This window comes from Dromaius novaehollandiae, chromosome 7 (assembly GCF_036370855.1).
Source record: "Dromaius novaehollandiae isolate bDroNov1 chromosome 7, bDroNov1.hap1, whole genome shotgun sequence".
Classification (NCBI taxonomy): domain Eukaryota; kingdom Metazoa; phylum Chordata; class Aves; order Casuariiformes; family Dromaiidae; genus Dromaius; species Dromaius novaehollandiae.
The window spans coordinates 3532299-3558255 of NC_088104.1; the positions used below are offsets into that span (position 1 = coordinate 3532299).

At 39.5% G+C, this 25957-nt stretch overlaps 2 protein-coding genes across 10 annotated transcripts in view; one reads left to right on the top strand and one right to left on the bottom strand.

Annotated features, from left to right (window-relative positions):
* MBD5 (methyl-CpG binding domain protein 5) overlaps positions 1 to 1925 on the bottom strand; it is a 138222-nt gene extending 136297 nt beyond the window's left edge. For all 6 annotated transcript variants that reach the window (XM_064514570.1, XM_064514569.1, XM_064514568.1 and 3 more), the window contains exon 1: positions 1409 to 1925. The gene's annotated coding sequence lies outside the window, so the exon portion shown is untranslated. The remainder of the gene's footprint in view (positions 1 to 1408) is intronic.
* ORC4 (origin recognition complex subunit 4) lies at positions 1456 to 24841 on the top strand. Of its 4 annotated transcripts, none has more exons than XM_064514579.1 (14): positions 1456 to 1478; positions 5483 to 5554; positions 8232 to 8308; positions 9211 to 9301; positions 11745 to 11820; positions 12236 to 12321; positions 14447 to 14495; positions 15049 to 15200; positions 16940 to 17113; positions 17444 to 17530; positions 21185 to 21293; positions 22624 to 22719; positions 22799 to 22866; positions 24131 to 24841. In XM_064514579.1, the coding sequence occupies exons 2-14, from the start codon at positions 5498 to 5500 to the stop codon at positions 24317 to 24319; spliced, it is 1311 nt and encodes a 436-aa protein (XP_064370649.1). In that variant the 5' UTR covers positions 1456 to 1478; positions 5483 to 5497; the 3' UTR covers positions 24320 to 24841. The 4 variants fall into 4 exon arrangements, with proteins under 4 accessions (XP_064370649.1, XP_064370647.1, XP_064370650.1 ...); XM_064514577.1 differs by lacking the exon at positions 1456 to 1478 and adding an exon at positions 2043 to 2173; XM_064514578.1 differs by lacking the exon at positions 1456 to 1478 and adding an exon at positions 2913 to 4075.
* The last annotated feature ends 1116 nt before the right edge of the window (positions 24842 to 25957 follow it).

Here is a 25957-nt window from a genome sequence, read left to right on the forward strand (position 1 = left end):
GCTGCCCACTTCTTGCCTGCAGTCAACTAAAGGAGAACCATATATTTAAAGAATGGGCTTTTATATGTGTACCTGCTGATTTTGAAGAATGTCACTTTATCAATTTTTTTCACGTGATTAAAAAGTCATCTTGTTTTCAAAAGCTGATAGAAAACTAAGGGCAAAACTATTAGAAAGAGCTGCAGTCACAGCTGTTAGCCTCAATTCTTCTTCACGCTATTTGAGTATCGGTCTAAATACGTTTTTCTCTCGTTCTTTTCCCCCCAATCAAATTACTGTTTCCTCAAAGTCTTCCCAGTTCGATCGCAAAATCGCCTCTTCAGACAAGAAATTTTTGCGTGCAAATCACAGATAGGAGACACCAAAGCGTTTACGAGAGAGCTGTTTCTCATGGCTATTTTCCCCATGCAAGACAGGGAAGACGTGTGTTCTACACCGAACACTCCTCAACCGTGATGCCCCGCCGAAATACGGACTCATGGCCTACTTCGTGGCTCAGACTACTCTGCAGTAGCGAATAAACCGAGCACCCAGAGCTGTCTTTCTAAAATTACAAAGAAGGTAATTAAGCTCCAGAATAAGCGGACAAAATATAAACACCCTGCTTATGGAGATGACTTAGTCCAACCTGGCACTGATGCCTGAACTCCTCGATTCTTTAAAACCTCTGGAAAGATCGTTCTCCTATTTTCTTCGACATACAGGTAGATGTTTAATTTGTGCGCTCACGTTTGACGCGCTACATCCTTTTCACCAGCGGAAAGGAGAGTTGGTAGAAACAGCCCGTGGTACCTGACCCAGCAAGCCAGCAACCCCGCAAGCGCCGATGGAGACTCGGCCTTCCCGGCAGAAGGCCGTGGGAAGACGGATCGCGATACGTATCCGAGCAAACTACCGGGCAAACGGAGCAAACTGACGGCGACGGAGCCTCGCCACCGGGCGCACGACGCAGATCCCGATCTCGCAAATATTTAGGGTTGCCAGCAGCCCGGAGCCGGGGCTGCGAGGAGAAGTTGGGCACGTCGAGGAGCCGCGCCGGGAGCGGGGCCTTAACGGCGGCGGCGCCCGCGCTGGATTCTCGCGGGCGGCCGAGCCCGGGGCAACCGGCCCCCGAGACTCCGCGGTGCCCCGCTCCCGAATTCCCTCCTTCCAGCGGGGAAACGCAAACACTCCGCGGACCGCGGCCGCCGCTCGACCCCTCCCGGGGTCGCCCCGAACTTTCCGGCGTCACTAACGGCCGCCCCCCCCTCACCCCCCCCCCCACAACAAAGCTCCGGCAGGACCTGCCCCCCCCCCCCCGCCGCCCCGAGCCGCGGTGACAGGCGGCCGCCCCCTCCCCCCCCCCCCGCCGCCGCCGCTCCCTGAGGTAAACAAGCGGCGGCCCCGCCGCGGCCCGGCGCTCACTCACCTCGGCGGCCCCCCGCCGCCCGCCCGGCCGGCCGGCCCCGGAGCAGCGCAGGCGGCGACGCACACAAAGGGTAATAAAGGGGGAGGAGGGGAGCGCGGGGGGTGGCGGCTGCCCAACCGCCGGCTGCTCCCGTGCCGCCGGCTCTCCCGCCGCTCCCTGGGGCCGCGCCGCCGAGAGGCTTCCCGGGCGCCTTCTCCCTCCTCCTCCTCCTCCTCCTCCTCCGCCGGCGGCCGCCGCGGGGGGAAGAAACTCTCCCTCCGCTGCCCGCGTCTCCGGGCTCCTCCGGCTGGGCTGGGGGGGTGGGGGAAGAAACTCGGGCGCCGGGCGCCGGCCGCCCGCCCCCGCGCGGAATTAGCGCGCTGTCCCTTTAACAATATAAATAACGGGCCCCCCCGCCCCCCCCGCGCGCCTCATCATCAGCTGCTGCTGCTCCGGCTGCTGGGCTCCGGCGCTGCCGGGGAGGAAGATGGGAGGCAGCCACTGCGCATGCGCCCCGGGGGAGCTCGGGAGGTTGAGGTGGGGGGGGAGGGCGGGACGTGCCTTCCCACAGGGCAGCGCGCGCGGCGCGCGCACCCGGAAGGAGACCCGGCCGAGGGGGGAAGGAAGTGGCGGGCGGGCCGGGGCGGAAGTGAGGGGGGTGGGGGAAGAGCCTGGAGGCGCGCGGTCACGTGAGGGGGCGGGCGGTGCGCGCGGTGATTGCTGGGAACGCGCGGCGCGGGGCGGCCGTTGGCGCGACCGTTGGCGCGGCCGTTGGTGCCGCCTGAGGTGAGGGCGGCGCGGGGCGGCCCCGCGGGGCGGCGGCGGGGCCTGCGCGGCCAGAAGGGGAGGGCGCCCCCTCCTCCCGGTCCCTCCGGGAAGTCGGGAGCTGGTCGTTGCTGCTCGCTGCGGCGAGGCGGTGCCGGAGCGCAGCGGGCCGCGGCTGCGTGAGCGCCGCGCTCGCAACGGGCTTTGCCCGTGAGGGCTGGGGCTGCGGGTCCGGGCGGGCGAAGGCCGCTCTCGGCGAGCTGCCCCGCTCCGCGCGGGGTTTGGGGGCCGGCCGCGCCGCCGCTGCTGTTCCGCCGGGGGTGGCGGAGAGGGTGGCGCGGAGCCTGCTCCGGCGGGCTCCCAGGCAACGCGCAGGAGCCGTGGTTATTTTTCAGTTGAAATTTCGCCTTGTTCTTTAAAACGTGGCTGCGGGCCTTCCATGTAACTTTCTGAACCGTGGTGCGGGGAGAAACGCTAGCAGGGAGGTTCTTCCGTTAATCTTGTTGCCCTTGCATATCGGTCTGAATAATCTGATTGATACGGTTCTGCTTTTTCAGCCTTTTCCTTGTAGCCCTTGCACTCCTGTACATCTGCATCCACAGTGGCTGCTTACTTATTTAACAGCTGGTCTGGCCCTTTGCAGGTGTTGCTGCTGTACCGAGTCACTGAACATGGCTGTTTAGGTAGTTCTGCAATAAAAGGAGAAAAACAGGGAGCAGAGGGAAATGACTGTGACAGTGTTAAAACAAGCTTAAACTGTTGCAGAGCAATAGTCTTAGAGATTAATAAAACTGGAGTTGGAACTTCAGGTCTCATATCCAAGGCTGCATTTCTGTTTCCCTATTGAAGACTGCAAAAGAAGTGGGAAGACTGCTGTTTTGCAGAGTAGTAGCCACAAGTGAACAGTCTATGGGTAGCTCCTATTTCTTTTAAGATCTTCTGACTTCTTGCCCTGTTGAATGCCATCCCTGGCATTTTTGCAAGAGTTTCTTGACTTCTTGGGAAAAACCTTTTAATAGCTAGTAATCTTTCTGAAAGCGGGCATCAGTGCTGTTACACCTTAAAATGCCATACACTGAATGACATCCTTTAGGATGTTTTTTCACAAGTGGATTGGTTATCTGTGCACTGAATAGGTGACTGGTTCGTAACCTCATGGGCATTCTCAAGTTGCGCTGCCATCTCTCCTAAATCAATCCTACATTTAAAGGATTATTATTTTTTTTTTTAAACTAAGACCAAAGATGACTACAGATGAGAGAGGGATTTAAGCTATTCATCACTAAGCCTTCTGGCAAACAAAATTTTTATACTCTACCATGCTCTACCCCTTCTATAGTGATGATTCTAGTTCATTTTCTTTGTGAAGCAATTGAAAGATCATCATGTTATTCCCACTGCCATTAAGAATTTTCCTTATATTTGAACCACAATTTGTTTTTCCTTGGGTAACATCATTGTAGACTAAAGAAGCATGGCTTGAGGGAATGAGGACATTTAAGATACTTGGTGATATTTTCTAGAAAAAGTGTACCACTTTGCTGAATACCAGGAATTTTTTGACTATCACTTACTAAAGTTTTGGAGCTCATGTTCTGTTTCATATATTAAGCTTTTTCTGCTGAGGTTCTTCATGGTCCTGTGATATTTTTGGCATGTTTTTTAGGGAGCTCAAGTGTTTCAGGTTATGTTAGGTCATATTTTGGAGAGTTTAGCTTAAGACATGTAAGTTTATTCAAATGTATTGACTTGGTCAGAGAAAAGTACCAAGCAACTTTCCTGTTTGTTTTTTTGTTTTTGTTCAGAGTTTTTCATACTTATGAAAATCATGGTTTACCTCTAGTATGCTTCGAAAGTGTTTAAGCTTTTATTGGTAGAGGCAGGGGAAAAGATCACACATCCTTTTACAGCAGTGAAGCAGAAGTAAGTACATTTTAACCATAGGGTGATGATAGATGTTTACAAGGAATGCTGCTTAAACAGGGCTTCCTGTGCTTCTCCTGGTTACTTACTGAGAAACTGCTGAGTTGGATCAGTTCCCTGATTCCATTGCATCAAGGCACAAGCGCTTTCTCTTGGCACAAAGCAAGGGTGCTGGTTTTTACAGACTGACGTTGCTTATGAAAATTTACTCATTAAACTTCACCCCCTCCTGACCCCATACAGTTGGGATTAATAATGACTAGAAGAAACATAAGAAAACATACCAATTAAATTACCTACAATCTCAGTAGCTCAAATGTGATCCACTTAATCACGCTAAAATTTCTTCATAGCTCCTGTTTGCTGAGACAATCAATTTAGACTTGAATTTTGTGTGTGTGGTGTATTGGCCAAGATTCTTAGTCAGGAGAAAAGACACTGGGTTGAAGGACTGCAGAAGGCTTCAAAATAGCTTGTATGGAGATAGAGGTATAGACACTCACTCACTCACTCACTCTTACTTTTCTGTATTTCTGGAGACTGTGGTTATTCCTTTCCCTCCACCCTCCCCAAGGTAATTGTATTAGTACAACTGCCCTATATGAACATAAGCTGTGCCAGTATAAATATGGACAGCCAGTTGTTACTGTAAAGAAATTAGTTATCATGGCTTAACATGGTACCATGTGCTTATAGCAAGTTTCAGCTAAAGACTGTAAATGCATTTTCTTAGTCTATTCTAAATTTAGTCAAAATGACCACATTAGACTTTGCGGTTAGTAAGTGGAGAAGGTGAACATATGTGACTCGTAATTACAACTTTTGAAGAGCATTGACTTGATTGTTCAAAATAATCTATCTGAGGTCAGTTGCCATACAAAGTTGGAACACTCTATAGAATGAAGTGCAGATGCATAAGCTATGCCATTCTTGGGCTCGTTCTGTGCAAGTTCAGTTTGTGTATAATGGTGCTGTCTTAGTAGACCTTGGCATGTAATTTCCAGACACATAATTGCCTTTATCTTAAGTAAGAGCTGTCTACAAAAGCTTGGAAGTGCTGTTACTCTGATATCAGTTACATTAGGCACTTTGTTTTGTTTGCATTGCGTTGACAATATGTCAACAAAGCAAATGGAGTTCAGAAGTTGTACGTAGTTCTGGATTTCACCTCCTCAGAAATTATGTAAAAATTCATTCAGTGGTTTTGTTTCACAAGTAATAAGATAAACTAATGCATCTTTATCAGTCAAGAAAAAAACGGCCATTAAAACTTAAGTTCTTACAAGTTAGCAATTGTCCTGTGTTTACTATGTTAAATTTAGTCTACTAAAATTTCAAGTACAGTTTCTGACTAAGATAGGAAACAAAGTAATTTAGTGTAACTGTTTTATGTTGTCCTTATTTAAGGTAAAAATTTCTGCAATGAGTAAACGTAAGTCAAAGGAGAGCAGCAGTGCAAATGGAGAATGCATTTCACAGGTTAGTAACAACTTCATTGGCTGGCTTTGGCTTGACTTATGAAACTCTTCCATCCTCTGTCATCCTTAAATTCTGTGTGTTTTCAAGAGACCAGTAAAAAGGCACATATAGATACTTGATAAAATTTCTAGAGATAAGTGGTTTTTGGATCTATGTTCTGTATTAATTTCAGCTTCTCACCTGATATTTGCTTGTTTTAACTCTTTCAGTAATAATCTAGTTTTTGGAGTGTCTTAAGAAAAATGTTGAAGGGCAGTCTTACACTTTGGCAGTCATGTGTTGCAATAGATTTTGACTTGTACACGAAGAGATTTTTTTTTTTCCTTACTAATGCAAGGAGTGGAAGGAGTCTGAGTATGTAACACATCTTAGCCTTTTCTCGGACTTGGACTAATCTATCGCTGTCTGATCAGCTCCTTTATTTTCCAGTTTGTAGTGTGGATCAGAACCCAGATAGCTTTTGCTTTTTAAAAGGAATAACACAGGTTAGGTAGGACAGCAGCTACCTAATCAGGTTTCAGCTTTATAAAGTTTTTGTCTGATTTCTCAAATAGGCTACGTAGAAACTGTGATGCATCTTGTAGCGAATTGCTGTGATGCAATTGTAGTGAACTGTAGTGGTGCAGTGATTTTCTTATATTTTAATCTTTTGTTTGTGTATATCTAAAATGCTTTTGTAGGAGGAAAATCTTTTTGCTTGTGGATGGGCAATGCTGACTGTTCAAACTTTTTTTAAAAGAGTTTGGAAATTAAATCAATAGGACTGTAGTAGAAGAAAAAGGGACTATGGAAAGTCAGACAAGCACAGCTGGTGTATTTAAAAAGAAATTCCTTTCATAGTGGAATTGTTACTAAAATAGATTTTTAATCTTCTTTTATCCATTGTTTAGACTTGCTGAAGAATACTTGACAGAGATGGGGGGTATGTGTGTTTATTTTTAAACCAAACACCTAGAGATTACGGTGGTAATTCCATCATGAATTTTAAATTAGCTAAAACATTAGAAATAACATTTTAACGATACTAGAAACCTACTAGTGATGTATCCCATGATAATGACTGGTGAATGTTAATCAGCTAAAAATGGCATAAAGAAATTACTACTACTTAAAGTCAGAGAAACTTGGGAAGCTTCGGAAATGCCTCCAGATTTAACTAGATGGTAAGGTAACTGACCAAACCTAATATTGACAAATCCATTCTTGAGATAATTACTTCAGCTTTTTAAAATGTTGGCTGCTCAGTTGTAGTTGAAATGCTATTCTCTATGCAGCATTAAAATGCAAACATCTGGTGTACATTTCTGCCTCAGTATAGCTTACCTGGATAGCACAGTACTTTTTTCTTTCATATTTTCTTAAAATTCAGCAGAAATGAAAAAGAATGCGGTCAAGAGATGCAACTGAAGAATGCAGAGAAAAACCATACGGAGGGGAAGGTTAAGGCTACTCAGATTGTGAGGATGAAAAAGTAATGTCATAGGTGTATGTTGATGATATAAGAAAGAGTTCATTTTGGGGTAAAATGGGCATTCAGTTAGACTGAAAGGTAAGACATTAAAATGTGGGGTTTTTTTAAAGGAAGATTATTTCATTAACAGTTTGCAATTTAATCTCTGCAATTCTTTGCTGTGACACCAAGCATTTAAATTAGATACCAATCATTACAAAAGGATGGAGTATTCAGGTATAGCTTATATGAGGGGCAGGGATTAGTAGCAGTGTAAAGTCCTGTAAACTATTGAAAATTGGGATTGTCCAGTTTGTGTGCTGTTGGTCAAGTGCTGGGAAAGGTATGCTATGATGCTAAAGGTTTGCCATTTTGGAATATATTGAAGATACAGTTTTAAGTAATGGTTGTTCTTAAAGTGAAAAACAGAAATCAATGCAGAAATATATCTAATGATAGCCCAACAAATCTATCCAAACTCATAGTTAAAATATTGTATTCAATATGCAAGTTGAATGACTTAGCAAAAAATATTTAAGTTGCTTCATACAACTTCATTCTATCCTTTGTAAGAAATATTTTAGCTTTGGTTTCATACTAGTACCTCTCCCTTTCTCTTCTCCTCCTCCCCCCACCACCCAAAGCTCTTTACAAATTGTCGGAACAGAGTGTCTGAATTGAGTCTTCAGAGAAACTGGAAAAACTGTTGGAAAAGAGATTTGACATTATTCTGATGTTTGAAGGTTGTAGGCTGCAACTTTGTGTTATGGCTGGTGTAAGAAGCGTATGCAGGGAAGATTTTTTGGAATAACTAAGTGGGTTATTTTTCTTATTTAAGTTTGCTAATAAATGTTTTCTTGTCCATATTATACAATTGATTAGAATGCTGAATGAACTACTGACCTAATTTTGGTGGTAAGTATAACATCCCTTGAGAGTGAAGGAAAGAAACTGTAATAGAAGGGACCAAAGACATACATTGCTATCACTGAATTTTCTCTTTTCTGCTGCTAAGTGTCTGGTAAATACTGTGCTTACTGCAATTTTATTCTTACTTTCAAGACCTTATGTCATTGGTGACAGTTAAAGCTTACATGTTATAGAATAGTTTCAATGCCACAAGCATGAATATTTTTCTATTATGTTACCTACAGTTATTACATTATTGTTACATTCTAATGTTTGAAGCACCAACCATTTTTTCTGAATCTTGCTCTACATCAATAGGTACAAAGAATTTTACGTGAAAGATTCTGTCACCATCATGCTACTGGAAAACTGTTTGGGGTTGAACACCAGTACAGGTGAGTAAGCAGATTCATACACTTTAAGTTTCTACTTTAACCTCAACAGAAAAATAATCAAGTAAAATTCAGAATTTTCTGCTACCTTTAGTTTTCTAAATTACACACAGACTTAAATGACTTGAAATGCAATGCTTCTAAGAATTGTCTCAAACTTTACTAGGTTGTGTACAGCTGTTAACTTGCCGTGTAGTGAGGCTCTGAGCACCATGTTACTTGTCCTTGTTTTAAATATATAATTCCTGAAACAATTTTTTGTAGCCTGGAAGATAACCTTCAGTGCATATTCTAAGCCCATGTTTAATGAACTGTTCAAGCAAAAAGTTAAATTCTCCTGGTGTGCATGTTTTTTTTTACTTCAGATTTTCCACTGTTTGGCTGTGTTAGAAGTAAATTTGAAACCCTGGATGCCAGCATCGTATTTCTCCAAGTAGTCTTGGAGACCCACATTTAAAACAAGTCTACCTCTTGGAGTCCAGATGTGAAGGTTAAAAAGTTGGGGAGATGAGACTTATTTTAAATCTTAATGTCTCAGCGACTGGGTAGTGGCAATACTAGTACCTTGCCTTTATAGCTATAACATAGAATTCTAAAAGTAAATTTGTTTTTTAAAGACTAAAATTAAGTCTGCCTTTTCATGGTGGAGAATTGCAAAAGTTTATGAATTAGTGATACTCCTGACTTATGCACGTCTTAGTATTTTAAAATATTTCAAGTAGTCTAATCATTCAGCCTTTTTGTACTTTATCGTATTACATTTTGCATGCCAAGAGTGTTGGCTCTGAAAGCAAGTTGAAATGCATCAAACTTTCTCTGATGTTCTAAAGGTTCTTTGAATTTTCAGTAGTTTCAGTGAATGCTGTCTGGTTTGAAGTTTAACCTACTGCTGTTTTTCAATACAGGCATCTGCTAGAACTGCTGAAACGAACTACAGTTCATGGAGAAAGTAATTCTGCTCTCATTATTGGACCTCGAGGATCAGGAAAGACTATGGTATAAACATGTATTAAAAGTTTATACAAGGTCAAATTAAACATGAGGTAGATTACCTCATTGAAATATTTGGAGCTTTTGGAGCTAAATTTTTATCTGTGTGCCTGTTTTTAAAGAGATTGTGTTAATATTGTTAATATTCAAATCATGTATTAAGAATATGTGATTTGAAGGCATTTCAGTGGTTTCTCATGAGGTAATTCTATCGAATAACAATATGGAGAAATCTATTTTCTATCATTTCAAAAACTTCAGAAGGTTAGCTACATACATTTTAGAAAATGTAAAGAGTAGAATAAATTCTTGTGCAGTTACAAAAATTGGTACGTGACAAACGTCATGATGGCTTGCAGGAGCTTGTATGGTTTTGGACTCCTTTGCATGCCTTCACCAGACTTTGACATGCTAGAGATGTCTAATATATCTTTTCATTCATTTTATCAGAACAAGTTGCTTTTGTTTCATTTTTAGTATTTGTGTGATCTGGCTATACTGTAGCTTCTGCCTTTTATCAGCTTTTCTCCTGTTATGATTCTGTTATTGTTCTTGCCACAAAAGAGTTCATCTCTGCAATTATAGTCAGATTTTGCTTGATAACCCTTTAAAAGTTAACCTGTTACCACTACTGGGTCTTCTCTGTAAACATGACTGAAAAGGCATCCCAGAACTTTAAAGGCAGTAGATTGTGAGGGGTGCATTTCTATATAGCTGTTGTATGTAGGGAACGATCTTAATCCTATTTTAAATGTGCTAGAGAATATTGTTATCTAAATTGCTGGGAAGCAGGAAATTCTATGCTAGTTTTAGTTTGCCTATAGTAAGTATAGGTTTCCTATTCTAAAGGACCCCTTTTTAGTTACGGCATGTGAAGTGATCACGTTAACTTAAGTGTTATGTTAATTTAGGATTATGTAAACATTTCAGTATTAGTAGTATTATGTGGTAGATAGGTTGGCTGTTACTGAAAAAAGTATTTGAGATTGAAAACAAAAGTACAAAATAACTACAAAAATAACTGAAGAGTCTTCTTCCTAAGGGCTAAAGCAAGTTGCCTTGCTGTGAAGGATTCTATGTACTTCCTTCTAGTCTTAAAGGAGAGTTGATTTTTTTTTTTTTTTTTTTTTTTCCTTTTCTGAACTTAGAAGTTAACTGACAAGCATAGTTACAGCAAAGGAAATACTTTTTGGATTTTCATGTATTTGAAATTTCAACTTTGAAGCTACAATTGAAATTGTTGGCCAAAGGGTTAACCAGAATGGATGACATCCACTTATTGGGCGTAAACTTGTGAAGTCATAGGAATAAGCTCTTTTATACCAGGTATTTGTATACTACAGTCTGGCACCCGTAGTAAGAGTTCGCTAGCTATATTTGTTTCTAAACACAACAGCAGTACAAAAACGTAGAAGAGCTCTACACTGCAGGCAGATTAGAACAAAGGTGAAAGTTTAAATAAAACCACTAAAAAAAATCCTAACAACACTTCTTCCCCACCCTCAAATCCTCCACCTGACTTTTTTGTTTTTTAAATTAAAGATTAAATTGTTTTCCAGACCTTTTACATAAGGACAGTGAAGATGAAAATTTGTGATCCTTCCTGTCAGAGTATAAGTAAACAGATCCATTAGGAGAAAGGAATGATTCTCTTATTCTACATCAAGAGGAAGATATTGGTTCTGTAAAAAGACTGCTAGGGACAAAAGATATTGTATGTGTGGATATATACGTGTGTGTACACGTACATCTATATGAGAGCTACAAATTCTAAATTGAGGAGACACTGAAATTTGCTGTAATTGAAAAGGGCAAGAAGCAGCAAACTAACAAAAAGTTCAAATTTCATCTACTTAGGCAAATTCCTAATGACTTTTACCAAGCACAAGTTCTAAAATGCAGGGCGCTGATGGATTGCGAATTTGGGACCCCTAAGTTTTACACAGCGGTAGTTGATATAATTATGTGCAGTTCAGTTGTGTTGTGCTTCCTGATTTTTAAGGTGAAACGAATAAAGCTAGTGTCTTTATGGCTTCAAAGCAAAGAATTTTGTTGCACAACATCTAGTGAATTATGATCAATGAAGCTTCGGCAAGCTGATTATTATACTAGCTCAACTGACAAATACTGTCAGCTGTCAAACTGTTAAAGCTTTTCTTGATTGAGGCGAAAGTCCTAGATATTAATCCAAAAATTTGGTGTCTAAAATACTAGAGGTTTTCTTATATTTCTTTCCCTAATAGTTCAGCATAATTAACAAATGTTATAGCTACACTCACGATGCTGAATGTGAAGTTGTCATGTTAATGCTTTTGTCTTAAATACTTAAGAACAGTTACCTAATGAAACTGCAAATAGTTTTCTGTCTGATAATACTAATTTGTAGTTTTTTTCTTACTGTTTAAGCATTAATCTTGTCATAGAGAAATTGTGTATTCTTTTTTCCCAGTTACTAAATCATGTCTTAAAAGAGCTCATGGAAATAAAACAAGTTAGAGAGAACCTCTTGGAAGTTCACCTGAATGGCAAGTAATACAGCATTATTCAAATGTTATGTTACATTCAGTTGTTACATATTCCACGTACTGAACAACAGTTTTGCTCTTCAGCAGTTGTAATGAAGCCTCTAATATGTGCACTTATTTTTCATTGTGCCCAACCATGACTTCCTTTGTTTCTCTCTATATAAAGACAACTAGTGTGCTTTTGATGACTCTTTTCAAAATGTTAAAAATCTTGTTCAGTTGTGAATGAATTGCTTGAAATAATTTTTTATTGCATATGGAAATTTGCAATCTAGTCTTAATTTTAAGAATGCCATAGTTTTGTAAGGCTGGAAGCTGAGAGAAGCTTCTGGATATGTTTCTGTTGGCTGTAGATGTGGCCTCTTGGAATAAAGGAGAAGAGCAAGTTCTTCACTGAAAAATCATTTGGTTTCAGGGCTTTTGCAGACTAATGATAAAGTGGCCCTGAAGGAGATCACCAGACAGTTACACCTGGAAAATGTGGTTGGGGATAAAGTTTTTGTAAGTATCAGCTTTTATTTATCTCCCTCAAAAGTTGCCTAGAAAACTAGCGTTAAAGAATTGTAGCTTGTTGAGACTGAATTGGCTTTGAGCATTAGTAAAATTGTGATGTTTTGGCTCAGTTTTCCCACAGCTTTCTGCTTTAAAATATATAGTAATTGATAGCTGTAGTAGCATTTACCATTGAAGACCCTGGTTTAAAAACACTTCAGTCCTGTCAAAGAACACTTGTGTTCTACCAAAATGCAATGCTCAGCACTTGTGTAGTTGAGCAGTATTAATGCATCTAATACTTTTTCAAAAAACATTAGTTTAAAGCTAATGTTAGAAAGAGGGAAAGTCTAAATGAAAAAAAATTAAGCATTTCAAAGTGACTTCTTTCTGTGGGCTAGTGTGTTTTAGAAACATCTGCTTTAATATTTCAAGACAAAGAGTAGGCAAGTTAACTAACCAAAAAGCAGCATCTTTAGTATATTTGAAACCTTGTCTAAACTGTTGGGCAATCTATCCAGATCACTGGCTTCCTAGAGCTCTCATTTTGCAGAGGATTTTTATTAAAATACTTGCTTCTATAGACCTTTTCCCAAAGAAGAAACCTATTTACCTTAGTTCTGAAGACAGTAAAGAGAATAATTTAAGTGCTTCAGATTGAATTTCAGTTACCTGAGTTTAGAATAACTTGGGCTAGTGATCTGCTGATTTCTGAGCTGCTCTGGTTGTTGCCTGTTATTCAGCGAGTGTTCTTGAGAGGCCATCTTCTGGTGTGACGGAAGATCATTCTGAGCAGCGTCTGCTCCTCTGCTCCCTGAGACTGGCAGAAGTGCATAGTTGTGAGCCATCCATCCAGGTGGGGAGAGTAAGATTGTAAAGGGGGAGACAGATGAAATTTCAGTAGATAGGAGGTTTCTTTTCATCCGTTGCATTTAGAAGGCTTCTAAAGGGGCAAGACTTTCTTACTTTAGGTAAGAGAAACCAGAGAAGTGGGAAATAAGCAGTGTGGAATACAAGATGAGTGGTTGACTGTAGTTATTAAGCTGTATTGTCTTTTGGAAATGCTTATTGTGTTTTGATTTCTTGAGATCTGAAAATATTCATGCCTTATCTGAAATGATTTTAGATATAGAGAATGGAAAGCTCTTCCCAGTGCTGAGCTAAAAATTTTCCCAAATACAGGTGCAGTAGTAAAAGGAAATAGCAAGTATTTCAGCATAACTGTTTGAATGTGTTCTCTTTTCATCAGAGAACTAGAACAACCTTTCAAGTTCTACAGTTCCACTACCAAAGAAAGCTGCAGACAAAACTGGACTTGGATATGCAAACTTACTCTACTTTTTTTCCCTCTTAACTTTGTTATTGTGGCATCCTACTTAAAACTCTTAAAGGCATCTAATCCCTTCTGCTGCCTACATGCATGGAAACATACTGATTTGCAGGAATGTCCTTGCTTCTGTCTGTAGAAACTTTTCTTTCTCAGCTTCTGCAACTGTAGTTCAAAGAGTTTTAAATTGGTTCTTCTGTCTTCTACAACACGGTTTGTGGTCTTCAATTATAGCTACTTCCCACCTCTTTGTAGTACAACTTAGGGTGGGTAAACGAAGTAGAATGGTCACAGCAATTCATTGCTTTCTCTGTCATGAAGATGTGTGATGCTTCCATCTATCTCATCATGTTGCAGATTTAACAACTGCATATTTATCGTTCTCAAGGGAACACACTGTTAGGTGGCAGTTGTTGCATATGTGTAAATAGAAAATTAGGTTTGCAGTAGCTATTTATTAGAGTTAAATGTGAATGTACAGTTAAAGGGGAAGAAAAAGGAAGGATAAAGCTACCAGTATATTTGGCTTATTATGGAAGTTCTTCTGATCACTAATTTCTGCTTGTCTGAGGCAGCTAGTTGGGGGTTTTAGGCTGAAAAAAGTGGATCAGTGTGGAGTTATGTTTTCTCTGCTTGGTAGAAGAGGTTGTGATTGTACAGCATGAAGTAACATTGTCAATTTTTTAATGCAGGCTTTTTTTTTTTTTTAATAAGGAAATGGACTTCAGTACATGCCTGAACTTGATGTAGTCATATAATTCTGCGAATAACCTTGAAAACCTATTGTGCAACTTTTTGTCTGTTTAGGGCAGTTTTGCTGAAAATCTTGCGTTCCTTCTTGAAGCTTTAAGGAAAGGTAAACACGCTACCGGCCTCTCTTCTGAAATAATGTGTTTCTGTTTGTCAGTTGACTGAAAAATTAGCATATCATGCTTCTTTCATCTATTTTTACATCTACAGTTTCTTCATCTACTTGTACAAGTGGGTATAAGGAAATCTTGCTCAAGAATGGTTGCAAAACAATGTAAAAGACTTGTAATACTAATCAAATACAGACCTAACTTAAATGATACTATGAAGACTTGCATCTGATAGTCAGCTATGAAGGACAGGTTCTTTTATCCAGATTGTACCCATTAAAAATAGCGTTTTTAAAAATTGGTCATAGGAGTCTGTCTTCCTTGGCACTCAGAAATAATGTCTGCCAGAACAGTACAAAACCTCACCAGTTTTTCTGTATATTTTTCTTTTTAGTATTGTAGCAATGTGTATGTGAAAGGAGGTGCTAGTGAAATGGCTAAAAGAAAATATATAAACTGGTTAAAGCCTAAATATGTAAAAGCTGTAAAGATGAAAGTTTGATCATGCAGTTACCATGTCAATGATAACTTTTTAACTTGCTGTCTCAGGTGATCGAACTAGCAGTTGTCCGGTCCTGTTTATATTGGATGAATTTGACTTGTTTGTTCATCACAAGAATCAGACGCTGCTGTATAACCTCTTTGATATATCCCAGTCAGCACAGACTCCAGTAACAGTTATTGGACTTACCTGCAGACAAGTAAGAAATTGCTCTTTCTTGTTGAAAGCTTTCAACTGTTTTTAAGAGACTTTTGTCTTTATTGGAATGTTTTCCCTTTCCCACTCCTGGAACTTTACTTAATTTACTAGGAGATTTTTCTCAATTACCTATTTATCAGACTCTTGAATTAAAAAATTTTAATTCAGTGCTGAGAGCAAACTTAGATGACCAAAAAACTGCAAAACCATCAATTTTACTGTTGAAATAGTTTTACATTTATAAGGCGATAAAGAACCATTGTCCTGTATTACCACAGAAGAGCCATATCTATCGGTGTGGCTGTCTTGTATTGTACTGTCACTCGGTCCTTGAAGGGGCTCCTGGGCATTTCAGTTTCCTGGTCACCAGTTGGTAAGAACAGACTTGAATTAACTTAGTGTTCAAATCACTGTTCTGAGGTTAAGAGATGTTTTTAAGCAAACACTTCAGTAGAGCACTTTCACTGTAATATTAGCATGTTCAAAAGGGATTTATGATCCATGTTTAACTTGCTGTGGTTTTACAATGGTGCTGTAAGGAACTGTGGACAGATCATGTGTATACCATGAAATAACTGCTTTCTAACGCTATGGGAGCTGATACTTTATCAAAATTACACTCTTTTTCCAAGTAAAGTGGATTGGTTGTGAAGATAGCCAGGTTATGGCAAGAACAATAACTAAAAATCTTTCATCAGAGCCTAAATCTGGAGCTGGTTGTGTTTGGATGACATTTAGCTGGGCAAATTACTAGAAGTTAATGGTGGGCTTTGATTTTGAGCAATTAATTACAGACTTTTCTTTTGCTTCATTACTGTCCTGAGTCTGGTATTCTCATCATCCACAACTTAGACCCTCTTATATTTGAATCCAAATAATGTAGAGTCTTCAGAGACTGTGCCGTGGTTGTGGTGGTACCTGGTGCTTTTCAGGTTTTTTTGGAATTGGCATTTTATCACTGGTCATCCTGTTGCATGTGACTTCTAAATAAAAAGGGGAGTTAATATTTTGCACTGTTGGTGCTGTATTTTTTTTGGTGAAAGATTTCAGTATTCTAAACAAGACCTTTTTATTGCAAGTAAAAAGCAACTAAAGAACCCCGAACTGGAAAGACCCTCCCCCAAATGCTAGAAACTGAGTATAATTATTCTGAATAGTACTTCCTTTCTCTAAATGGACATGTACCCCAGCTTGCTTCTTATGCTGATATATTGCTGCCTCTTCAGAGAAAAGTAAGCTATGCTATTCTGTACTCTGCAATAACAATCCAATGATAGACTTGCTTAGTTCTGTGTGATGATCTTAAAAGGTAAGTATTGGCTCTTAAGATTTTTTTTAACTAGATTCTTTCAGCCTGACAAAAGGCATGAGAAATGACAGCTGCCAACGTACGTATCTACTAGGCAACTTGTCTAGAGCCATGATAGGCTGAAACATCTTGAATACAGACCTAAGTAACTGAAATATTTACATAATCTATGGAGAAATTTGCTGAGTATCCTAGCAACTAATTATCCTGTATGATGTAGTGCACCACATGATTCGGATAAATGGCTAGCTGTTAGGCGTTTTAAGGCATGTCAGCTATAATAATTAGTGAAGGTCTGATCTTGTTAGAACACTTTAAACCTGAGAATGTAATAATTATTTTTTATACTATTTACTTTTTCTTTTTTAGTGCAGTCTTTTCTCAACTAAGAAATATGCATGTCTGCTTGTGTGTGTCTTTTTTAATACAAGGATATCCTGGAACTCTTGGAGAAGAGAGTAAAATCAAGGTTCTCCCATCGACAGATATATTTGATGAATTCCTTTGATTTTAAACAATACATTAAAATATTCAAAGAACAGCTTTCTCTTCCTGCTGAATTTCTTGATGAGTCTTTTGCACAAAAGTGGAATAATAACATTCAGGTATTTAAAGCTCTTAATACCTTTTCTAGGAAAACTTTTAAAATAAGGCCAGTTTATAAGTATGTAAAGTTTTTACCTAACATCAGTATTTCCTTTCACTATTTGAGTTTGATATGCCATAAATCAGTTGTGATGTGGAATCTTTGCTTAACTGAAGTCTGAAGATAAAGGTTACAAAAAAGACCAAAAAATTAAGATTACACATGAAGGATTGTATTGTCCAATAAAGTGGGTTCTTTCTGAAAGGTAGGTAACATATTTTTCCAGGTGAATAAGAACTGTTTTGCTGAAGTGTTGCTTAATGGTGTGGGGTTTTTTTTGTTTTTAAAGCACCTCTCAGAAGATAAAACTGTGCAAGACATGCTGCAAAACCTTTTTCACTATAGCAAAGATCTGCGCTCACTTCACTTGCTGTTGGTATGTATTTGGATAGGTATATAATATCATCTTGGATTTACAATAATGTGTAAACAGCCAGTTATCACAGCTGTACTTGAAACATCCTTTTGTTGAGCAGGCTTTTGACCGTATTGTTCCTTTTATTGCTTTAGGTTTTCATCAGTCCGTACTTCATTAATGAATTTGAGTTGTACTGATTTTTACAGCACTTACTTTGTGAGGGTTTACTTTTTAATTCAAAATGGTGGGGTTTTGGGGGTACTTAAAATAACTTTAGCTTAAGCCTTTTAATTTATAAAGCAAACTGTAGGTGAAATATTGTCAAAACATACTTTTCTTTGAGATTCCTTTTGGTTGTTGCTGTGTCCTGAAAACTGCTTAAGTTTGCTTAAGTCTGCTTTTTTTTTGGTGAGAAATGCTTCTACCATTCTTCCTCTTTTATTAAATCTGTCTTGGTAACTGCTGCTTTTCTTTCAGTGCCTTACCTTCTTCAAAGATCATTAATTTTTTTTCCTATATTCTTGCATCTTACTGTGCTTTGTGCTTTCTCTTCCTCCTGGTGGTGTTGGTTTGTCTGTGTTCCTGCCCAGTCCTCGTCTGTTTCTTGACCTATTCTTGAATAACTCTCTGCAGATATATGCACTTTCCATGTAAAAGTACTCTGTGCTGCTTTTAGAATCACCGACACTTGCAGCTATAATGTTGTCATCATCCCTCTTCCTGCTCTTTTTTCCTAAACTGTTATTCTTACTAAAATACTCACATTTATGGATTAGTCTGTCCTGGATACCGTTCAGTAAGAATATTCTCATATGTCTACAGTCTTGTTATTTGTACCAAGGAAATGCCTTTGTTTTCTGTTACCATTTCAAATTTCTTCTTATCTGGAGTATCAGGTAAAATCACGTTATGAACTGTATTATTAGGTACTACTTTGTTTTCCAGAGATGTTTTCATAGATGGAGCAACTCATTTACCCTAGTTGCTATCCTGAATTTTTCTGTTACCATGATGCTAGTCCAGGAAATGTGATCTTAATCTTGAGGTGCCGGAAGCTCGAGGCTACCGTATTTCTAGACATACCGAGATGGGAATTGCTTCTGATCTATAGAATGACCGCATTATCTGGTACCAAGGGCCTAGGGTAGCTTTCAGGATTTTTCTTGGTAGTTTCAACCTAGTTCTCCTAGGGGAGAGCGAGAAGGTCTTTTCATTGTATGTAGAAAAATTAGACTGCTGCTTCCCTGTTAACAGTGGAAGAAGACTCTTCCATATTCAGTAAGTAGGAGGTAATACTAACAACGTACTTTCTAGCGCAACAGATGAGAGCAAACTTAATGCATTGCCAGGCTTTCTAGAGGGTTTTTTTTTTTATTTTTTTGCTGCCTCCCTCACTAATGTCTCTTAACAGTTAACATGAATGCAATAACATTCATTACAGTAGATAAGTAACATTTATTTAAATATCTTAAAATACCTCTGTGCTTCTGTCAATGTGCAAAGCCCACTATACATACCTGCTTATCTGTTACTGTGCTGTGTAAGTATTCAAATCTTAATCTTTAGCTCTACCATGGGCTGTTCCTGGACTGTTTCGTGTTTACAGCTTTTCCCAGCGCTGAGCTTATGGTCTCCTTTTTCAGAGTGGATATAGACTTTTGGCTTTTGTTCTCAAACACTGAGTATGGTCACAGTCCTCTTTTTGATGGACCTCTGTTTACTTGAGTTGGTTACAAGATTGCAAGTTATTTCTAGCTTGGCAGCACCTGATTCAGTCTCTGTGGCTCTAAGACTGCGTGGTTTCTAAATCCTGTCAAGAGGTTTTTCTGAAGAATGCCAGAAAAAGAGCTGATGGCTATCTGAATAATTTCACTGAGCTGTGACTCACCTTGAAGCTGAGAGGCTGAGGCTCAGAAGTGTCATCTTCACCATGTTCTCAATTTCTTTCCTTTAGGAAGAGGCCTACAAATTCATTCTGAATTTATCTTGCTAATAAAAATACATAGGTACAGATTTCACCACTTCTGTAATTATTTTGTGTTTGCTGAAGCATGGATAAATTGCCCCACAGGATGAATCTTCCCTTAGTGCTGAAAGTCTGTATGAATCTGCCATTTGAACTGGTGGGAGAAGCTCTCTGATGGGCAACTTACCACAATTTCAGGAGGAAAAAAAAAAAAGAATGGCGCTACCCTTGTTAATTACCTGCTCTTCCGTTTGCCATAGCAGAGACTTCTGTTTACAATGATGACCAATTATTTTTAAATTAAATTCAGAGCTTCCCATCGCTTTGCATTGTCAGAAGAAATACCAGTTTTCAGTGGAAGTTTAGTTCCCGTTTCATGCTGCAGTACTCTGGGTGGTATTATACAAAAACCGAAGCTTGGAAAATTTGAGCAAATAAAGTCCTTCAGCAGAATAAGTTATTTAGCGGGTAAAGTCCAGCTGTGCTTTTGGTAAGCTCTGGTTCCCCACGGTTTCTTTAGTGTGGGTGACTTCAGGCAATCAGCTGCTTTTCTGTTTGCCTTCCAACCTGTCCATTTGGTAAACTGGAGGATGCTCAATGCTGCAGGCTCCATTCCACATAATAATTTGTAGATACTTGTTACTCACAAGTTTCACTAGTGCAAAAGTGAGGGCAGTGGCTTAAAAGAAATGCTACTTTTTGCTCTAGTTTTCTCCATTTCGCATATTTCTTGGTATCTTAGAGCTGTTTGGGATGTTTTATTTTTTTTCTTCCTTCACCTCTCCCCACCCCTTCTTCCCTGTGTGGGTTCCCTTTAGCCATTATAAGACAACACTATTTCTTTGAATGGTCTTGCTGCTTTTTGAGCCTGATATACTGACGTCTATAAGGAGAGAAGGAGGCCTAAAAAAGGCTGGTGTTGGATAGCACTGGATGTCCACAGTGAAAGAGTTTCAATTAAATGGATGGAAGAAGCACTTTTTCATCACATAGACCTGCAGAAAGTAGGAAGCAGTCACTGAAAGCCAGTTCTCTGACTTGATTAATATTGAACTATAGCTTAGGGTTAATCTTCTAAATGATAGTTTGTTTTCTGCTGATTCTTCTGCTCCTAGTGCTTTTTTGTAGGAACAGTAAGCCTTTATATTTTAGTATTTAAATGTAAATGCTGTTTTTTCCAGTAAAGACAAGTGTCGTCTTTGTTTTATAATGCAAAGGTAAAGACTTAAAGCTTTAAAACAAGTAAAATTCATTGCAATGTTTCTACTACTATATAAAGTCTTGTGGATAATCAAAAGCTTTGAAAGAGTGGTGTCAGAGGAGGTCAGTTAACTCTCTGTATTTATTAATTTAGATCTGTTGAAAGCTCATTTTCTGTGACAGGTAATTGAAGATTGCTAAAGATTTGAATTGCAATTATGTGAGGTTTTTTTAGCAAATGTTTTGAGTGAATCTGCTGCATCACTTCCTACATTAACTGATGTTGCCTTCAGATACTTTAAGTCTGGAAAACCTTCCAGGCAAAATGTAGTTGTAGCTACTAGTTATTTAGAAGGTTTTCAGCATAATCCCACTGCATGCATAGGGTTTATTTGTTAGTGTTTCCAGTAGGTGACTCCAGGGGAAATGTGTTGTTTTGTATTCTTCCTCTAAGTAGAAAGTATGTCCAGTAATTAGTAAATTAGTGTTTTCTGCTTTATTTTTAGATGCTTGCTTTAAGTAACGTTACTGTGCATCACCCACTTATCACTGCATCAGATCTTCATGAGGCAAGCAAGCAGTGTAGAATGGACTCAAAAGCAAATATTGTACATGGTAAGACTCGGGGTTTGTTTTGTGGTGTTCCCCCCCCACCCCCCAATATTTCTGATGACTATGGGAATGTGTCCAGTCCTTGAAATGTGTCCTTGAAATGCTCCTGGTACAAGGAATACTCTTGTGCAGTGTCCCCTGTTAGTACGAGCTATAAAGGGAATGCTTCTGCCCATGGAGAAGTATGCTCTCTACTAATTTGCACTCATACATATGCTCAGATACAACTCAGTTTCTAGCTTCTATCTGTTGTGTAACACTTGATACAAATCTCGTTATATAGGTAGCTCAGCTAGTGCCCTGTTATGGTGCAGACCTGAGAGCTGTCAGTACCAGACAGCTTGTTTGGTACCTCAGTGCTACGTAAGGAAGCGCTGGTAGCATGGGCTGAGGAACCAGTGGGGACAGTACTTCTGTCCCCTTTGAATGGCAGAGGATGAGAAAGTGCTGACCCCTTCTTGCCAGTGCTGGTGGCTTAAGGATAGCGAAGGCACTAGGAATGGGCCCTGTTACAACAGACCTTGTGAGAACTGCAATATTCTGTACTTAAATTTGAGCATGTACTTGAACTCTGTACTTAAATAACTTGCATTTAACTGAACTTACTGTATGTTGTGCTAACTTTAAGTATGTTTTGGTGTGCTACTGCTGCCTGAAGAAAAGTAGTGTTTCTTAAACCTAACCATTTGAAGGCTAGCGTTCTGTGGGTTTTAAGTTGTCTTTGGTAAGAATTTTGGAACCTGTACAAACAGTAAGAGGAAACACAATTGCCCTGATAAGGATGCTGAGCTCAAATACAGCAATGGAAGGAATTACTTTGCTGACCAGGAAGATAACACTTATCCTACTGCTCCTTTATGGCTTCTAGATTTTACAGGGTTTTGTTTGGTCCTGCAGTTCTTGAAAAGCCCCCTTAGTGTTGTGGAGCTAACTTCCTGCATGGCTTCTTGAGCTTTGAATAGCAAATAATCTCTTCAAACTCATTTCATGACATGCTACACAATAAGCTGTAGATTGTTCTGATGCTGCTAAAAATTCTTTGCCATGCTACACAATCTGTAATGCTGATTTTTCTTTATACTTAAATTCCTTGTATTTTGATGGAAGGAGGCCATTTCTTAATTCTTCCTCCAAATACCTGGAAAACTAATACTCTGCTCTTGTTTAGCCTCTCTAATTCAGGCACTTGGTTGTGTTACAAAAGATACAAAACGCTAAAATCCATGAGGTCAACAGCATATCATAAATTGAGGATTAAAAATAGTACATGTAAACTGTTTGCATTTCTGATATGCTTAAGTGAAATATTTAGAGCTCTTGTCTCTCACTCTAGGTTTGTCTGTCCTGGAAATTTGCCTAATTATAGCTATGAAACACTTAAATGATGTTTACGAAGGAGAACCGTTTAACTTCCAGATGGTTTACAATGGTGAGAGAAATGCATTAACTTTACATACACAAGACCAATTATTTTCCCTGAAGTAACCATTTTTTTCCTATTGACACAGAATTTCAGAAGTTCATACAAAGGAAGGCCCATTGTATGTACAACTTCGAAAAGCCAGTTGTCATGAAGGTAAACCCTAAATGTAACTCTTTCATACGCATTTAAATAGTCAAATATAGTCGTGGAAGTAGGGCTGGATGCTTCATGAGGAACAGGGAAATCTGCTCTGGCAATGGACATAAAGGGGGGGTTTTGCCTAGTGCTGTGCTGCCCCCTGCTGGACAGCAGCTGCCCGCTGGCAGGAGCAGCTCCCTTGCCAAACCACCTGCCTTACAGGGGTAGGAGGTTTAGGAAGAAGATTCTGCTGGTCGGGTAAATGTCTACCTGTAAGAGTTTAAAAGTAGCCAAACACTGTGTCTCCATTTTATGAAGAGCATTTCTGATGTTTTCTGAACTCAGTGATTCCTTGTATAGAAAAGTGCTTCTTTAGAAACAGAGTAAAGACTTTTTTTTTTTTTTTTTTTTAAGTGGGCTTAACTTGCGTAATGTTTGGGGTCAGTGAGAGGGACTGTATCCAAAATGCTTTGCTCTTCCGAAAGAGCAATTTCTGTCTGTGTACGTGTTTTCAGCTTCCTTCTTGATTCTGCTGTTGAGAAGAACTTCATGCATCAAGATTAGTTTATAAAACTTGTTTTTCTTGATTTAAGTTCAGGCAGGTCTGACTGGTACATGGAATTGCTGTGTAGTCTAGTATGGCTGTATTTGCCTAAACCAAGAAATTGAAAAATAATACTGTTGGTTACAAACGCAATGCTCATCGGCCTTCTGGGCTACTCGTCTGCTATTCTGTTAATGTAACTTTGCCTATGCTCTGTTTAGTGAGCTGGTATTATGGTACGTACTTAATCTTGTTATAGCACAGTATTTGAACAGGTAGTCACACAGATGTTAAGTTTTCAATTAATAAACTTAACCCTCATGACCAGCAGTTGAGTGGTCAGAATAGTTTTGCCACTTCTAAGCTTGAACAGTCCTGATTTCTGATTCAACATTATTCAGTCATGCTTAAATTTATTACAAATGCCCAGATAGCATGACACATTTTCTAGTTTAACTGTTCCAACTTGTTCCCAAAGAACAAAGTCATTCCTCTCAGTTATATATACACACCAGATTTCAAACACTATTTCTTTAATAAGAAAAGCATACTTTATTCAGCTCACATAGTCAATATGCTTTGAAATCTATTCAAAAGGAAATGAAATAAGGCAAAATTGAGCTGGCATTTAATGTCTGTCTGGGTAGTGTATCACAGATTATTCAAAATAGGTAGTATAGCCAGGGAGGATGTTAGCTTCCACTTCCTAATTACTTTTTGTTCTTTTGTTTTTAGGCATTTGAACACTTACTCCAACTGGAATTAGTAAAACCTATAGAAAGACCATCTGTACGGGCTCAGAGAGAGTACCTACTAATGAAACTGCTCTTGGACAATAATCAGATCATGGATGCTTTGCAAGCATATCCAAACTGCCCGACAGATGTTAAGCAGTGGGCAACATCATCACTTAGTTGGCTGTGAACTTTTTGAAACTAATACAGTCACTTACTACATCAAAACTTTTGGAGTTAACTCTACTCTAGAAGATGTAACACTTACCTACAGTAGGGTGTTCCAGTTAATAAATTTTGGAAAGAACTGTTGGAAGCTTTCTCTTCTGCGCTTTGCTGATTGGTTTGGGATCTTAAGGCAAACTATAATCCTGTTATCTTCTGGTTGCCATAAATTAGATGCATTCAGTTTAGCTTAGCTCAGCTCAGTGTAAATCTTTCCTCTCACGCAATTTTGACTTTGTAGATATCAAAGCAATTGCCCTTTTGAGTTTCTTAATCTCAAATTAAGACTCCCTTAGCTACTGGCTTAGTGGCATAATACAGCAAAAGGCAGGGGGCTCATGCCATGATTTTTGTGTGGTCTGTGTGGTCTCTCTGAAGCACAGAGTCATTTCTAATGCAATTTAAGGCTGCTATGTCATGTATTTTCTCTTCTCCAATGTGTGAGTTGAGATATAAAACTTCATTAAACTTCTAATAATCACAACTAGCTTCCACTGCTAAGTGACATTCTTGTGCAAAGTAGCATCACTTGCTCCACCCACCCTGTCACTATTTTGACTGTTGCCCAGCTGTTTTATGAAGGGGAAAGAACAGTGCTTTTACATTTGACTCTAAACTGCAGCATATTTGCCTCAGTGTATAGGAGCGGCTGTAAAAGTCTGACAGAACTGTCTCAGTGGTGGAGAACTACAGGGGCTTCCCGTAGAGTTAGATGGGCTTTACAGGTGTTGCGGTGAAGGCTTGCCTCATGAGGAGGTTATATATAACTTCCTAATACATGGTATGAGAAGTATGTTTCTTCACATTAAGATATCTCCTCAGTTCAGTACCACAATGTTAAGAAATGTTGTTTAAAGGTTAGCTGCTTCATTTCTCTCCCTGCCTGATGACAATGGCTTTAAATAGTAAGGGGCATGCTGACCTTTAACCCTCCTGTTTCTTTTCAGAAAGGATCATGCAGAAACTGATGGAATTTTTCTCTCTCCTGAATGAAGAATGTTAACTCACGCCTCCCTTAAAGCCTATGTAACATAATACAGATTTTTAACAGCCTTATGGCCTCTGTCTGTCAAAAAGCCAAAGAAGTTTCACAGACCTTTGTTCATGCCTAGAAGCTCTTTGCTCTGGTTTCACTCAGAAGCTTTCTTTCCAGTCCAAAAGGTTACTTGTTTTGCTCTTAACTGCTTCATTAGTTTTAAAGATGTCATCTACACCTCAGCACATCTTGAAAAGAATAGACATACTTTGAAAAGCAGCAAAATAGTACTCAGAACTTCACAGTCTAGTTCCTGTAACAGCTTATACAACTAGACAACATGCATAAGACTGTCAGAACACTCCTGCAACTGCACATTAAAAAAGCTTGTCAGATCAAATTTTCTGCAGAAGTATTTATCTAGAAAGCAGCTTTAGTCAGCAAATACATACTTCATGTTTCAGTTTAGTTCACATAATTCAAGATTGTCTTTTAGGTAGATACTTAGTTTTAAATGCCTACTATTAGTTAATGAATAGGCTTCTCCTTCGGGGAGGAAAGAGTTACCTTACCCACTACTAGCAGGGGGAAGGACATTGTGATTAACAGGGCTGATGTCAGTGTTTG

What these genes read in the sequence shown, in the direction of transcription:
- ORC4 (XM_064514579.1), top strand. Translation starts at nt 5,498, where the DNA reads ATGAGTAAACGTAAGTCAAAGGAGAGCAGCAGTGCAAATGGAGAATGC. An exon ending in GCTCACTTCACTTGCTGTTG is followed by an intron (nt 17,531 to 21,184) that starts GTATGTATTTGG and finishes CTTTATTTTTAG; the next exon opens with ATGCTTGCTTTAAGTAACGT. An exon ending in AAAAGCAAATATTGTACATG is followed by an intron (nt 21,294 to 22,623) that starts GTAAGACTCGGG and finishes CTCTCACTCTAG; the next exon opens with GTTTGTCTGTCCTGGAAATT.